General features: G+C 36.5%; 2 protein-coding genes across 4 annotated transcripts; both read left to right on the forward strand.

Annotated features, from left to right (window-relative positions):
- Positions 1 to 2,548: 2,548 nt before the first annotated feature.
- Positions 2,549 to 7,195, forward strand: LOC104804745 (bet1-like SNARE 1-2). 3 transcript variants are annotated; one of them, XM_010529085.1, is made up of 7 exons: positions 4,575 to 4,660; positions 5,296 to 5,362; positions 5,624 to 5,771; positions 6,261 to 6,317; positions 6,413 to 6,472; positions 6,581 to 6,666; positions 6,793 to 7,195. In XM_010529085.1, exons 2-7 carry the CDS (start codon positions 5,349 to 5,351, stop codon positions 6,815 to 6,817), a joined length of 390 nt encoding a protein of 129 aa, XP_010527387.1. In that variant the 5' UTR covers positions 4,575 to 4,660; positions 5,296 to 5,348; the 3' UTR covers positions 6,818 to 7,195. The 3 variants fall into 3 exon arrangements, with proteins under 3 accessions (XP_010527385.1, XP_010527387.1, XP_010527386.1); XM_010529084.2 differs by lacking the exon at positions 4,575 to 4,660 and having other exon boundaries at positions 5,235 to 5,362; XM_010529083.1 differs by lacking the exons at positions 6,261 to 6,317; positions 6,413 to 6,472; positions 6,581 to 6,666; positions 6,793 to 7,195 and having other exon boundaries at positions 2,549 to 4,660; positions 5,624 to 5,645.
- Positions 7,196 to 8,131: 936 nt separating this feature from the next.
- On the forward strand, positions 8,132 to 10,589 carry LOC104804746 (AT-hook motif nuclear-localized protein 20-like). The gene is made up of 2 exons (XM_010529086.2): positions 8,132 to 8,149; positions 9,424 to 10,589. Exons 1-2 carry the CDS (start codon positions 8,132 to 8,134, stop codon positions 10,369 to 10,371), a joined length of 966 nt encoding a protein of 321 aa, XP_010527388.2. The 3' UTR covers positions 10,372 to 10,589.
- Positions 10,590 to 14,707: the final 4,118 nt, after the last annotated feature.

Here is a 14,707-nt window from a genome sequence, read left to right on the forward strand (position 1 = left end):
TGTACTCTGCTTCAGTACTGCTTCGTGAAATTGTTTGTTGTTTCTTCGACTTCCAGCTTATCAAAGAATCTCCCAGAAAAATGCAAAATCCAGTGACTGACCGTCGAGAATCCGGGCAAGTCGTCCAATCCGCATCCGAAAAAGCATTCAAACGAAGTTCTGACTTTGCTGAATAAAAGAGACCTTGTCCAGGATTATTTTTCAGATACCTCAAAACCCTTTGTGCAGCCTTGAAGTGTTCTTCTGTTGGATTAGAGAGATATTGACTTAGTTTATGAACTGAGAATGTTATATCTGTTTATGAACTGACCAATTGCAGAATCTGTGTGCTCAACTTTCCGAGAAACTGAATATTGGTGGATCTCATATCACTGTTGAAGGGGCACCTGATCACTACTCTGGTAATATCCAATCATCTGTTATATGTTCTTCTGCTTCACAGAATCAGTCATTAGGATCTTCTGCATGGGTCCTAGATTCAGGCGCATCCACGCATGTTTGCTTTGATAGAAATTTGTTCAGTGAGTTTAGAAGCATTTCTCCAGTATTAGTTACATTGCCAAATAGACAACACATAACTATTACCACTACTGGCACTATAAAGCTTAACAGTCATATTTCTCTCTTCAATGTCCTTTTCATTCCATCTTTTTCTTTCAATCTGTTAAGCATTTCAGCTCTGTTAAAACAATCATCGCTAATCGTTCTTTTCACCCCGGAATCCTGTTTTGTGCAGGATTCTACTCAGGGTTGGATGATTGGGAAAGCTAATCTCCACCACAACCTATACATTTTCGACCTTTCCTTCATTCCTGTCTCAAATACCAACTTTTCCTGCCTCCTGACACTAAGCTTTGGCATCAACGATTGGGGCATCCCTCATTTCCCAGATTAAAGACCATTTCTACAGATCTTTCTCTTGCTAAATGTATATATTTGTCTCATTGTCAGACCTGTCATTTAGCAAAACAGAAACGATTACCTTTTCCTTCACAAAATAATATGTCTCAGAACCCATTTGATTTGCTCCATATTGATGTTTGGGGCCCTTTCTCTGTTCTTTCTGTTGATGGTTGTAGATTTTTCCTCACCATCGTTGATGATTGTTCTAGAACTACTTGGGTTTATATGCTACAAAATAAAAGTGATGTGTTGCATATTTTTCCGGCTTTTGTAACTCTTGTGGAGAATCAGTTTCGAACCACTGTTAAATCTATCAGATCTGACAATGCTAATGAACTGCGTTTCTCGGAATTATGTCAGCAAAAGGGTATAACACATTACTTCTCATGTGTTAGTACCCCACAGCAGAATTCAGTAGTTGAAAGGAAGTATCAACACATACTTAATGTGTCTCGAGCTTTGATGTTTCAGTCAGGACTTCCTTTACAGTATTGGACAGATTCAGTACGCACTGCTATTTACCTGATAAATAGACTGCCTTTTCCAGTGTTGAAGAATAAAACGCCATATGAGATCTTCCGAGGTAATCCTCCATCATACTTGCATCTTCGAGCTTTTGGATGCTTATGTTACAATATAACAATATATCTAATAATATATATAACATGAAAGATGAAATCCCAATGGGAGAGTTGTTTCCCTTTTTTTGGAATGAAATTCCATTGCCTTTTTTTTTTTTGTCTTTATGTGTTTTGTCTCTTGTTCCATGAAGAATTCCAAGTAACAACCTCCCACTAACCCATTTAAAACGTCCTTGGAAATTGTTCTCTCTATTAAATCCAATATTTTAGATTTTATAAAAAAATCAAATATTTTAGATATGTTAATTTTGTAAAAATAAAATTTAAATACACATATTTTCGAGATGGATTCGTTATTTATTCCGACTTTATAACCATTCTTATTATTTGTAAGGAGTTTATTCAATTCATTATCACAAACAAGTAACAATTCAAATATTATTGTTGTTGAAAAGTTTATTTGGATTTGGTTTGAGACCAAATAGTCAAAGCAGGTCAGCGGAATATATATGCAGTGGCATTGAAAGGATGAGAAAATTGCAAATTGGTCAAACTCTTTTGTAATCATATATAAAATATTACGGGTTTGAATTGAAAATAATTTAGTTGACTTGAGGAAATTTCAACTAAAAAAATTATGAATACAAATTAATTATGTCTGATTTGTTTAGTTTATAATTTAAAATAATTAAAATTTTTAAAGCTAATTTCTTACCTCTGTTGATTTCAATAAATCTAAAAACTCGAACTAGTAGCTCAATAAATTCGATTATTAAAATTTTCTAAACTCGTTAGTATAAATATATGAATCAAGTTAATTTTTTACATTCTATTAATTCAACTGGTTATTCTTCGTAACCAAATTCAATGAAATAGGAAATAGGAGTATTCTACGATATGCTTTTATCATAATAAAAAAAAATAGCTGAATCAAATAAATGTGCATTTTTACATAATTACAAAATAGTAGTCACACACACACACACATATATGTATGTATATATGTATGTATGTATATAAATTGCTAAAATGTGAAGAACATTGGTGGAGCAAGTACCTACGAGCAGAATCACTGTTTCGAAAATCGAACCCTCTCTCTCTCTCTCCAACTCCATTTTCATAAACCAAATCCAAATTCCAAGGGTTTTTCAAAAATCTCTCCCTCTCTACAATAAGTTCGTGAGCTGGGTTTAAATTTCAAATTTTTCTCACCAATCGATTCTCTTTCTTCTTCATCCTCTCCACTTTTCCATCTCTGAGCCCACGCCGAAGCTCCATCATACCCCATCAATGGCGTCTTTCAAATAGAGCCGTGACAATCGCCAATGCTTATCCCCTTTCCATGCGCGAATGCCACTTCTTTCTTCGTCTCTCACAAAAGGGTTTCATAAAAGCCCTCCCTTTTTCCGATCTATTGATGGGTTTTTTATTATCCGTGAGAGAGAATCTTCTCCAAGAGTAAAATTCTTTTGAAATTTCTGGCGTCACGATGGTTGCCGAAGCTTGGATTGTGAAAATGGGTTATCAGGTGAGTGCCAATCTCAAGCACGCCCTGCTTCTAGAACCTTCCACCAAAAAGAACTCTAAGAGCTCTGTCACTAAGCGCACAATCGGTATTCTCTCCTTCGAAGTAGCAAATGTCATGTCTAAAACCTTACACCTTCATCGTTCCCTGTCCGAATCCGAGATTTCCAAGCTTAAAGGCGAGATTTTTCGTTCGGAAGGGATCAGAAATCTGGTCTCCTCCGACGGAAACCGCCTATTCGAACTCGCCCGCGCCGAGAAACTCGACGACCTGGACAGTGTCGCGAGTGTGGTCTCTAGGTTAGGGAAGAAGTGTACGGAACCGGCTTTGCAGGGATTCGAGCATGTGTATGACGATATAGTGAATGGGGTTATCGATGTTAGGAGATTAGGGTTCTTGGTGAAAGATATGGAGAGTATGGTGAGGAAGATGGAGAGATATATCAATGCTACTTCTGGGTTGTACCGTGAGATGGAAGTTATGAATGAGCTTGAACAGGCCACGAAGAAGTTCCGGCACAGTCAAAGCCAGGAGAGCCGTAAAGCTTTCGAGCAGAAGCTGATATGGCAGAGACAGGACGTGAGGCATTTCCATGAGATCTCGCTCTGGAACCAGACATACGACAAGGTCGTGGAGATGCTGGCGAGGACTGTCTGCACGATCTTGGCTAGGATTTTCGTCGTTTTTGGGAATTCATCGACGACAGCTGGTGCTGGCTTTGTCAAGGAAGGTTGTTTCCCTTCAAAGGTAATAGCTTTGGAACAGATTGATAGAAGCTGTGATGTCGGTTTTGTTTCGGGGGCATTGAAGAGAGTTCATAGCAATGGAGTTAAGTCTGATCCAGTGAAGAGAACTGCGTCTAGTTTTAAGCATAAGATAGATCCACAGAGAGGTGAATTGGATCAGTTTTCTCGTGCAGGTGATTTCAATTTCCCTTGTGGGACTAATCCAGGGAGGTTGTTCATGGATTGTCTCACCTTGAGCAGCTCGGTTTCTAGGATAGATGACAATGATGATGATGATGATCATGATCGTGATCAATCCTCTGGATTGAAGAAAGATCTTTCCGATGATTCTTATTTCAGTCAGATCCATATTACCGCATCTCAAACTTGTCGAACCAGCAAGTCTGGTCGGAAAAGCAGGCTAATGTTGCAAGCTCCGCCTTGCTCCATTGGTGGATCTGCCCTGTCTCTGCACTACGCAAACGTAATAATCATCATAGAGAAGCTTCTCGAGTACCCTCGTCTAGTAGGCGAGGAAGCAAGGGATGATCTTTACCAGATGCTACCGACAAGTCTGAGAGCTTCTCTCAAGAAAAACCTCAAGTCCCACTTCAAGAACGTGTCGATATACGACGCCCATCTCGCCCACGATTGGAAGGAAACACTAGACGGGATCCTCGGGCGGATTTCCCCGCTCGCCCACAACATGATCCGGTGGCAGAGCGAGCGAAACTTCGAGCAGCAAGAACAGCAGATAGTGGAGAAGAGAAGTAACGTTCTTCTCATTCAGACATTGTACTTCGCTGATAGAGACAAGACAGAAGCAGAGATCTGCAAGCTTCTTGTCGGGTTAAACTACATTTGCCACTACGAGCAGCAGCAGAATGCTTTGTTGGATTGCACCAGCAGCTTCGATTTACATGGAGGTTAGGTTCTAGAATGTTCTTTTTTTTTTTTTTGCGGGGAAAATATTCATTGTTCTTAGTAGATTCCATGGGCATGTATTTTTGAAACAGAGTGAACACTGAATATTCAGTGTTGGGTTCCATTCGTAGTATAAACATAAAAATCTAATAAATATAATTTCTTTAAAATTAATTTTAAATTTAAAACCGAAATGAATATAAAATAATAAAAAAACTTATTTTTAAAAATGTGAATAAAAATTAAATCTAAACCAAAATTGAAACGAACCTAATCTAATACAAATACCAAATGAATATTATTTTTCTTTAAAAAAATGAATAGTAAAATAACATAATCAAATCCTAATCAAACCCTGAAATAATGACTATCAAATTTCCATCAACAATGCTGTTACAAAGGAAAAATAAAAGGAAATATCGGAATTATTTTATGAAATAGCTTTGTACGGAACAATTTTATTTATTGGGCCGGGTTTTTCTAAGCCCAATTTATATATTGCTTTTTGGGTCATCTTGCTCATCTTGGGCCTAAGAGTTACAAACTTTCTTGCGTTTTCTCGGCAACCAACCACAACGTTTCTTCAAAGGATCGAAATTGAGAGCATGCTAGTGACGCTGGTTTCTTCATGGTGCAGAGTTCTAGACGGGAGTGGAAATCGAAGACGATACATAGTTGAGACAGCGGGCAATGAGCAGCCGAAGGTTTGATCTAAGACTCCTCCGCTTTGAATCCGATTGCAAAATGTCACTGATCGATCAAGTTTTCTGTAATATTTTGCCCAAATCTCCCCGACAATGCCCGGATTCCTCATTTTTGTATCACCGACACTCGTCGAGGCTTGGAACTCCCAAATTTTGTTTTACTCTGTTTTGTCATTTGCTTGATTCAGAGGTTGATTAGGGTTTATACCGGTTTGACATTGAAGGAAAGATCTGATTGAGAAACCAACGATTACTTTGCAGGGAGCATCGGAGTTCAAGAACATCTCTTCTCGACGGGCTTGAAGAGGGTCGTTTCATAGCATCCTCGTCGTTTCCTCATGATATCAGCGAACGCGACAATGATGAAGCCTTAGACAATCTTCAGGACAGAGTTTCGTTTCTGAAGAGAGTATGTCCTGTCTTCATTCTTAGCTGCAAACGCTTACAGGGTCATCTTTAGAATTGAGAATCTTCAAATCAACCTCGTGGTAGAGCTACTGTGACATAGAACTTGTCATAGGAACTACATCGCTTTGTTTAGATGCTGCAACGAAGATCATGTCTGAGTTTAAAAAAGATCTTCTTTGTCAGCGTGATCATGATTCGCTTAGAAAAGTTCCAAATTGACACAAACTACTATTGATTTGGCTAGTGCTGCTTTATATGGGGATTAGAACATATAAACTTTACGCCGAAAAGGGTTCTGAATCTTCCAGTACAGTGGCATTTATCTTCCTTGGGGGTTTCTGTTATGAAGTTGGGTTAGATCCGTTAACTGGGAACAAAGAAACATTCTTTGATTTGGTTTTGAATCGATGATACTTTTGCCTTTTGCGTTCTCTTTAACGATAACCTTTTTTTTTCCTGAGCTGTAATCTTTCTGATGCTATCTTATCAGCTTACTGGAGACATACATGAGGAAGCGGAGACTCATAACCGCATGCTAGACAGAATGGTAGGTCATACTTTGATGCCAATGTTCTTTTTTCAGTTCCTACATCTGGAGAATGCGCTTTGTTTCTGTCTGAAACACCCGGCTGTATCTCTTAGGGCAACAACATGGACTCGGCGAGGGGAATAATGTCAGGAACCATCAATCGATTCAAGATGGTATGTGATGGAAAATTTGTACCATACTTCTTACAGTGATTCCTACTTTTTCATCTCCTCGTCTGCAGCTATCACTCACGTGCATTCACATCCAAATCAACATAATAGGTCTTTGAGAAGAAATCTAACCGAAGAATGTGCAAACTCGTAGCGTATTTTGTGGGCTTGTTCTTGATCATGTATTACCTTATCAGGTACGTATGTACCCTTCAACTCGATCCAACACTTCCTTGTCAGAAGTAATTTAACATATATCAATCGAGAAAGTAGCAATAGAGATGCAATATTTGGCACTAGTGAAACCGACCGTATCATTGCAGGCTCTTAAGATACATCAAGGGCTGAATTCCACCACCCAAAAGAAAAACAGGTGTTGTTTCAGTTTCACAACCCTTTGGGAATCTGATACAAAAAAAAAAAACTTCATAGAAGGACAAGGGCTCGTGAGGAGACAGGATGAACAAAAAGATACTGTGAAATGTGAAGAGATAGAGACATTTTTTTGTTCTGGAGCTCGGACATGTTGAGTTCGTGTTAGGAGAAACTTCTTTGTCAACGATGTTGATCGCACGTTTTGAAAATCTCAGTATTACTGTTTGACCTCACAGTTGACTTTCCAACTCTTCTACAAAATCCTTGTGTGTGTAATGTATTTGTATGTATGTATGTATGTATGTATGAAATTTTGTATCATAGAGGGGAATTTTGGATATGAAAGCCTTACCAATTAGATACGATTTTGTTTTTCGTTATCAGTTGGTGCGTCATCCAAATTTAGTTGGTGCGTTATCCAAATTTAGGTGATGTAGTGGTAGAACAAATACTAAGTATGTTTTTATCCTAGTTTAAATCTAGACGTGGAGATTAACATTTTTTTGTACTTTGTCGATCATTTGGAAGATTTAATTAGACCAAAGGTATGATAAACTTGTAGATTATAAATAAAAAAAAGCTGTTAACGTGTTAAAATTTTGTGTTACCGTTTGTGTTTGTGTTACCAAATTTAATTAAGACAAAAAAATTACTAAAAGTATTATCAATTAATGATTTAATATGGTTAGATCAACCTTAAGAAGATTGTAATTGAGCTTAATCCCTTCTTTATATTTAAAGAAAACAAAACGAAGATTTGATTATAATCCAAACGATTATCGTTATTATTTAATTACAAGTTGGCCTCCGTCATCGGACCAAATCATGTTGGACTTTACAGATCACGGGGGAAGATGAAATCTGAGACTCCGTTCCATCTCTCTGGATTCTTATCAAAGTTCACGTGTGAACAGCCTCCCCCGTTATCTTAGGAACCAAGTTGTCAACGTATATATGTGTAAACATATATGTATATATTTATATATACACACGTTACGTACACAATAAACTTCGATTGATTCCAAAATGTAGTGTGTATATATATTATATATACACATCTAACGTCTTAATATTATTATGAATGGTGTTCAATTCAATTATATTTTCCTTAGTTCTAGCATACCATTCAACCAAATGCATATGATATTATAATTAGTTTATACAATTTTAGTTTGTTTGGAATCTTGCTAAGATATTCACATTTTTTTGTCTATATTTCTTATTGATCTTATCTCGATATATATTTTTCATTTAGATTTCGTCCACGAGTTCTATTTATGTAATGATATGGTTCAACTAAATAAGGTCTATAGTTAAGAATCCATCGATATATATCTTTTCATATATTTCGTTCAGGTTTCGTTATTATTATGTTCGATATTCGAATTGGAAATTTTCAAATAGATTTAGCATACAGTTGGCTGGATTCCGTTATTTTGACTCGATTATCAAACGATATATCTTCATATAAAAAAAAACAATCACGGTGGGCATATATATGATGTATTCAGACAGCCATTATTTTCATAATCCGATTAATGGTATATACTAGCTATATCGATGGCAAATAATAACTAATAATATGAGTGTGTATATATATATGTATAGTGGTGAAATGGGTTTTTGTCGGAACTGGGACAAGGGAAAACGACGTGCTCCCCACCATCCCAATGCTCACGCCACACCATACCCCACTTTTTCCTTATAAACCCTAGTTTTTTCAATGCCTTCTCAAAAACCCAAAATATACATTATATATATATGTATATACACACACACACACATGTTATCGGTTGTACAAATGATAAATAATTTGTATAAAAAGAATAAATGGTAAATCCTAGTTAAGCTCCTCATTTCACAACATCCCAACACGAACAAGCAAACTCTCTTCCCAAAGAAGCGAGACTTTGTGTTACTGTAATTTATTGGGTTCGCAGTTCGATGGAATAGTTTAATTTAATTCACTTATATCTATATATCTTTCGAATTTTCATATATATATATATATATATATTATATGTATGTATTTGAGATTATTGTCTCAGTTATTCGTGTTTGTAATTCAGGAGCATTGTCTTTAGTACACTAAGATATTTGCAAAAGCACCATCTGAAATGCCGTCTCGAATATTTCATCTTCAAATATTATAGTTTTAATCAAAATACGCCGATTTAACCGAGTGGACATAACTTCTGGTCTAAGTTCGACTTCACGGCCAAATAAATATAAACCCTATATATAAATATACTGGTCTAAGTTGGAGAAATTAATAATCTCTCCCTCTCAATAATCTCTCTCTCTCTCTCTCTCTCTCTCTCTCTCTCTCTCTCTTGGTAGATTGATTCCTTTCAAGGGTTTTTTGGTGTCACTTCTTTGAAATAATCAAAGATATAATATCAACCAGCCGGCCCCTTAGTTTGATTCCATTCCACAATTGCATCTAATTCTCCCAAAGCTTTTGCCCTCTATTCATCAGAAATTTCTCAAATCCATATATGTGAAATTGAAGAAGGTAAAAGGTGAAAGAATTCCAAAGACACACACATACCTTTTGACTTTGTGATCTCAAACCCTAGAAATTTAATATAACCCCTTCCTTTCAAGAACCAAGCCTATCTCGGTTCTTGATCTCTCTTCGATCGAGTGAATCGCTTTCCTTGAGACAGAGCTCAATTTCTGCAATTCTGGCGAACCCTTGGTGGACCAGCCAGACCGGCTTGCCCGGCATGCCGGACCACTCCTCTGCCGTGGCTGCAGCCGCCGCTGCCCACCATAACCACCAACAAGCCCTCTTAACCAAAGGTGACCTCGGAATACCAATTAACCAGACCAATGATCACGACCATGACCACGACCAGGACCACGGAGCCGGCGACGACCCAGGGGCCGTCGAAGTCGTGAACCGGAGACCGCGAGGCCGGCCTGCGGGTTCCAAGAACAAGCCGAAGCCGCCAATCTTCGTGACGAGGGATAGCCCTAACGCTCTCCGAAGCAACGTCATGGAGATCACCGGCGGCAGCGACGTTGCTGACGTCATCGCCAACTTCTCCCGGCGGCGGCAGCGCGGCGTCTGCGTCCTGAGCGGCACCGGCTCGGTCGCCAACGTCACCCTCCGTCAGCCTACCGCCCCCGGAGGCGTCGTCGCCCTCCACGGCCGCTTCGATATCCTCTCCCTCACCGGTGCCTTCCTACCGGGACCCGCTCCCCCTGGGTCAACGGGGTTAACCGTATACCTCGCCGGAGGTCAAGGCCAGGTCGTCGGAGGAAGCGTCGTCGGCCCTCTGGTCGCCGCCGGATCCGTGATGGTCATCGCTGCCACGTTCTCCAATGCCACGTACGAGAGACTGCCCATCGAGGAGGAGGAAGACGGCGGGGGCGCGGCGGCAGCGGGGCAGGATGCGACGGCGTTGGCCGGGACGGGTTTTGGTGTACCGCCGCCGCATATGTTTCCGAACGGCAGAGGAGGCGGTGGTCAATTAGGGCACGAGCCCTACACGTGGGTTCACGCGAGGCCTCCGTACTGAGACAGTGAGTCACCGATCGATCTATGTAATGTTTATGTGACTGTAAAATTTAGTTTGGTTTGTTTTTTTTTTCTTTTCAATTTCAGACTTCTTCAAAGCATGTTTTTTTGGAGAATGTTAGGGTTTGCAAGGTAAAGGAGAAAGAAACGGTTTTCTGAATATAATAATAAACGAATAATGGAAAAATATATGTATGATATTACTCCTCTCTTTGTATTTTCCTCTAATCTTTAGATAATTAATAATTTGCATATTAATTGATTTGTATTTAAAAAAATATGGGGAACTTGTTTGCTCAATGATGAAGGAACATGGCCTGTCTGGTTTCCGAGTTGGATTTATTATTTGCCCGAATTCCTAAAGTTCAATTTTCTAAGGTTATAGTACCATTAATGATTATCTGCATGCATTGATTTCATTAATCTATTGATGGATACAAGCAAATGATCAGTTATATTTAGGGTTTGTCATATCGAATGTCATTAATTTTGATGACTGAGTAATCTTGTAAATAATAACAGTCTTCTGTTGAGCAAAAAAAAAAAAGGAATTATATTTCTCATAAAATAAAAAATTTAAAGTATTTTGTTACGAAATAAAGTATTTTTGCCGTTGAAAAATTTAAAGTATTCACCAAGCGAGCTTTACAAAGAATTCGTGTGGAACAGAGACAAAAGCAAAGGCGAAAGCAAAAGATTGTAAGATACTAGGAGTTCATGCATATATACAACCATTCCATATATTTGTATAATATTGTTTGGAATTTGCTATCGCGACAAGATTAAAGATTTTAAAACCCAATTTTACCCATAAATTTGAAAACTTTGATCGTTTTTTACTTTATAAAAAAAAAATTCGAGGTGGGAGAACGTTTTTTTGACGAGCATAGTTTTTATATACATAAATGGCACACATTTTTCGAAATTGTAGATATTTTATTTCAATTTTTGGGTTAAATAGCATATGAAAGCATGCATGCAGAATCCAAACACATTCATACACACACACACACATATATATATATATATGGATTCTTTTATCCATTTGGAATCAACATATGAGTATGACCCAACAATATTAAGAAATAGGATACTATCATATAAAAAATTATAATGATAAAAGGACTAATAAAATGACCAAATTATTGCAACAGCGACAAATGCAATGATATAATATCATATGCGTTATCCATTGCCATGAAATAATTACCGAACAATCTTTAGAGAAATACTAAAAGAGTGAGTGATGATATATTAAATTGAATTGTTTAATATTTGTCACTTGTTAAATTAATTTTGTTAAGAAATATTTTTTTTATTAGGTTTTGTTGTTTTATGTATCACCTGACTTGGCAGGAGGATCCTAGAAATGGTGTGCGACACAGAGGACCCTCTTCACATGAATTCACGTGTCAATTGTCACTCCAAAAAAGAGACCCTTAATTAATATTATTATACTGATAATATTTATTTAAATTGAATTATATTATAATGCTGATTATTAAAAACTGATGGGGACATAACGCATACATTCCAAAGCTAAAAGCCACCATTAGTTACCTAATTGGAGGAGCTTACACCAATAATTACAATTCAACTCTATATATAGAGAGAGAAAGAGATACTATGATTATTGAGGGATTAAGTTTTTTTATTTAAATAAAAGTTTTTACAACGATACTTTTATATATATATATATATTTTATTTTTGTTGCAATAGTTTTATTCTCTAATCACCAAACATGGGGTCGAGACAGAAACATATTCATAACAATTCATTTGTGCCATATATAGTTCTCTCTGTTCATATACGAGGGCAATTACGGCATTTGTATTATTGTATACGTTAGTTATGTAAAACCCTAATATATATGTAATAATAAGATAGCCCGTTCTTATCTACTATTTGTTTCTATCAAATTGCCAAATGTCGTGAGTCGTGACGAACCAAACCATATAATAAATCCCAAATTATGCGCTTTGGGAGGTCGAAAAGCCATGATCTCTTTCCACTAACTTTGATTATGTCGTGCGGGGCCCACTACGCTTAATTAATGAAATTCGGACCACCCAATAATAAACAAATGTAAAATCAAAATGTTTTTTAATCATGTAATTTGATGGTGAAAAAAAAAGTAATTTGATGTACAATTTAAATCAATAGTTTATATATTGCACCCTTAACACATCGAGAGAAAATACGCATATTACTTTGGTTCGTTATATTTTTTTTTTATAGATTTATTATTCGTTTATTTATTTTAGTTGATATATTTATTTCCAACATTATAAATGGCAACTTTAAGTAAAAGTCGAGACTCCCTATCCACAAAACCAAATAATTGGTCTCCACAAATATTTTTTAAATTAATTAGTGGTTGGGCATCTTGCATCCCCGCACTGAATATACTCTATAGTGTGTGTGTATATATATATAATTTTATTTTATTTGTCTAATAATGAGTTCACCCGTGTGATTGGACCGAACACAAAGTTGTCCATCGAGTTAGATCATGATCTCCTTCCACTTAGTACGAACAACACAACACGAAGAACATTGCAAGCATTGACATATACACATATATATATAAATAAAAACCGCTCTATATATATATATCGTATATACGCACACAGGCATGCGTGTATGAATTACCTAATTTATAAAGTTTGTAACAAAATGGATTTTTGTTATATTTCCAACGAAAACAGGAAACGGACGAATCAACAAAACGGAAGGTTTGACCATTCCAACATATTCCACGTGGCAGTTTCTACCTCCCGCTAAATGCGGGCTATGTTGGTGGTCTCTGACGTAATTTTTTTAATTTACATAGTAAAAAAATCTTAAAAATAAAACACAATCTTTGTTTTTGGACCATCAATATATAAAATCATTACAAAGTTTGTCTGGTTTCGTATTGGAATTTTGGATTAAATAATAAGCTTCTTTTGTACATAATTAAAATAATTTTATATCTTCCTACAACTTCAATTACAAATTTCCGTAATACACCTTAACTCTGAATACTTGACCATAAATTTTAAACTTCAAATCATAAATCTATCTTAAATTTTAAATTTAAAATTTTATAGTTTAAGACGTAGAGTTTTGGTATTTATGATGCAGCGTTTAGGATTTAATTAAGTTTAGATATTAAGATTTATTATTTAATGTATGGAGTTTAAGATTTAGGATTCAATGTTTAGGGTTATGGTTAAATTGGAACTAGCAGAACTAAAAAAGAAATTAAAAGAAAGGAATAGATAATAGATTATTATATAGTGGCCAATAAGATTAGCAGGAGAATGTGTAGGTTAAATTATAGGAGCATATAATTAGTATAATTATTAGGGTTGGACGTTTCGGTTCGGTTCTTCGGGACCGGACCGAACCGAACCGAAAAAAGATACTTTTCCCGATCCGAAACTGTTCTTAATTTCCGAACGATACCATTTTTAGAGAACCGAATTTTCTAAGAATCGAATTGAACCGAATCGAACTTTAAAAATCCTGAAAAATCGAATATTTTTAAAGAAAATCTATCTTTTTTTAAATAAAATCCGGAACCGAACCTATCGAAACTGAACCGAACCGAACCGAATATAATATAAAAACCGATTGGTACTTATTTTTGTAAAATTGAAAGAACCGAACCTATTCATTCCTATTGAAGCCGAACCGTTTTCGGAAAAGTCTACCCCTAATAATTATATTGCCATCAAATCCCCATAAAATCATAGACGGACCCCAGGGCTCGTGTTATCAAATGGGCCTAGGGCTCAATAACTGCTTCTAACACTTGTCCTTAAAAATAATAGATAATTAAAATAGGGACCAAATAATAATTCTACTGAAGCCCATCAATCAGGCCCATATTGAGGCTTCATGATTTGTGGACAATTCGGCCTCTGATGATATTTCCATTTTTGTTTCACACATATCAGTATATAATAATATGAATACACAGCTCATGTTCGTAGATACGTTTACTATATGATTGAATAGGGGTGAATAGGGGTGAACGTTTCGGTTCGGTTGAACCGGACCGAACCGAACCGAAAAAACGATACTTTTTCCGACCCGAAACCGTTCTCAATTTCCGAACGGTATTATTTTTAGAGAACTGAATTTTTTCAGAACTTAACCGAATCGAACCGAACTTTAAAAAATTCCGAAAAAACGAATATTTTTTTAAAAGAAATCTATCTTGTTTTTAATAAAACCCGAAACCGAACCGAATCGATACTGAAATCGAACCGAACCGAACATAATATAAAAACATATTGATACCTATTTTTATAAAACCGAAAAACCTAAACCGATCTATTTTTGTCCG

This window comes from Tarenaya hassleriana, unplaced genomic scaffold (assembly GCF_000463585.1).
Source record: "Tarenaya hassleriana unplaced genomic scaffold, ASM46358v1 Cleome96, whole genome shotgun sequence".
Lineage (NCBI taxonomy): Eukaryota > Viridiplantae > Streptophyta > Magnoliopsida > Brassicales > Cleomaceae > Tarenaya > Tarenaya hassleriana.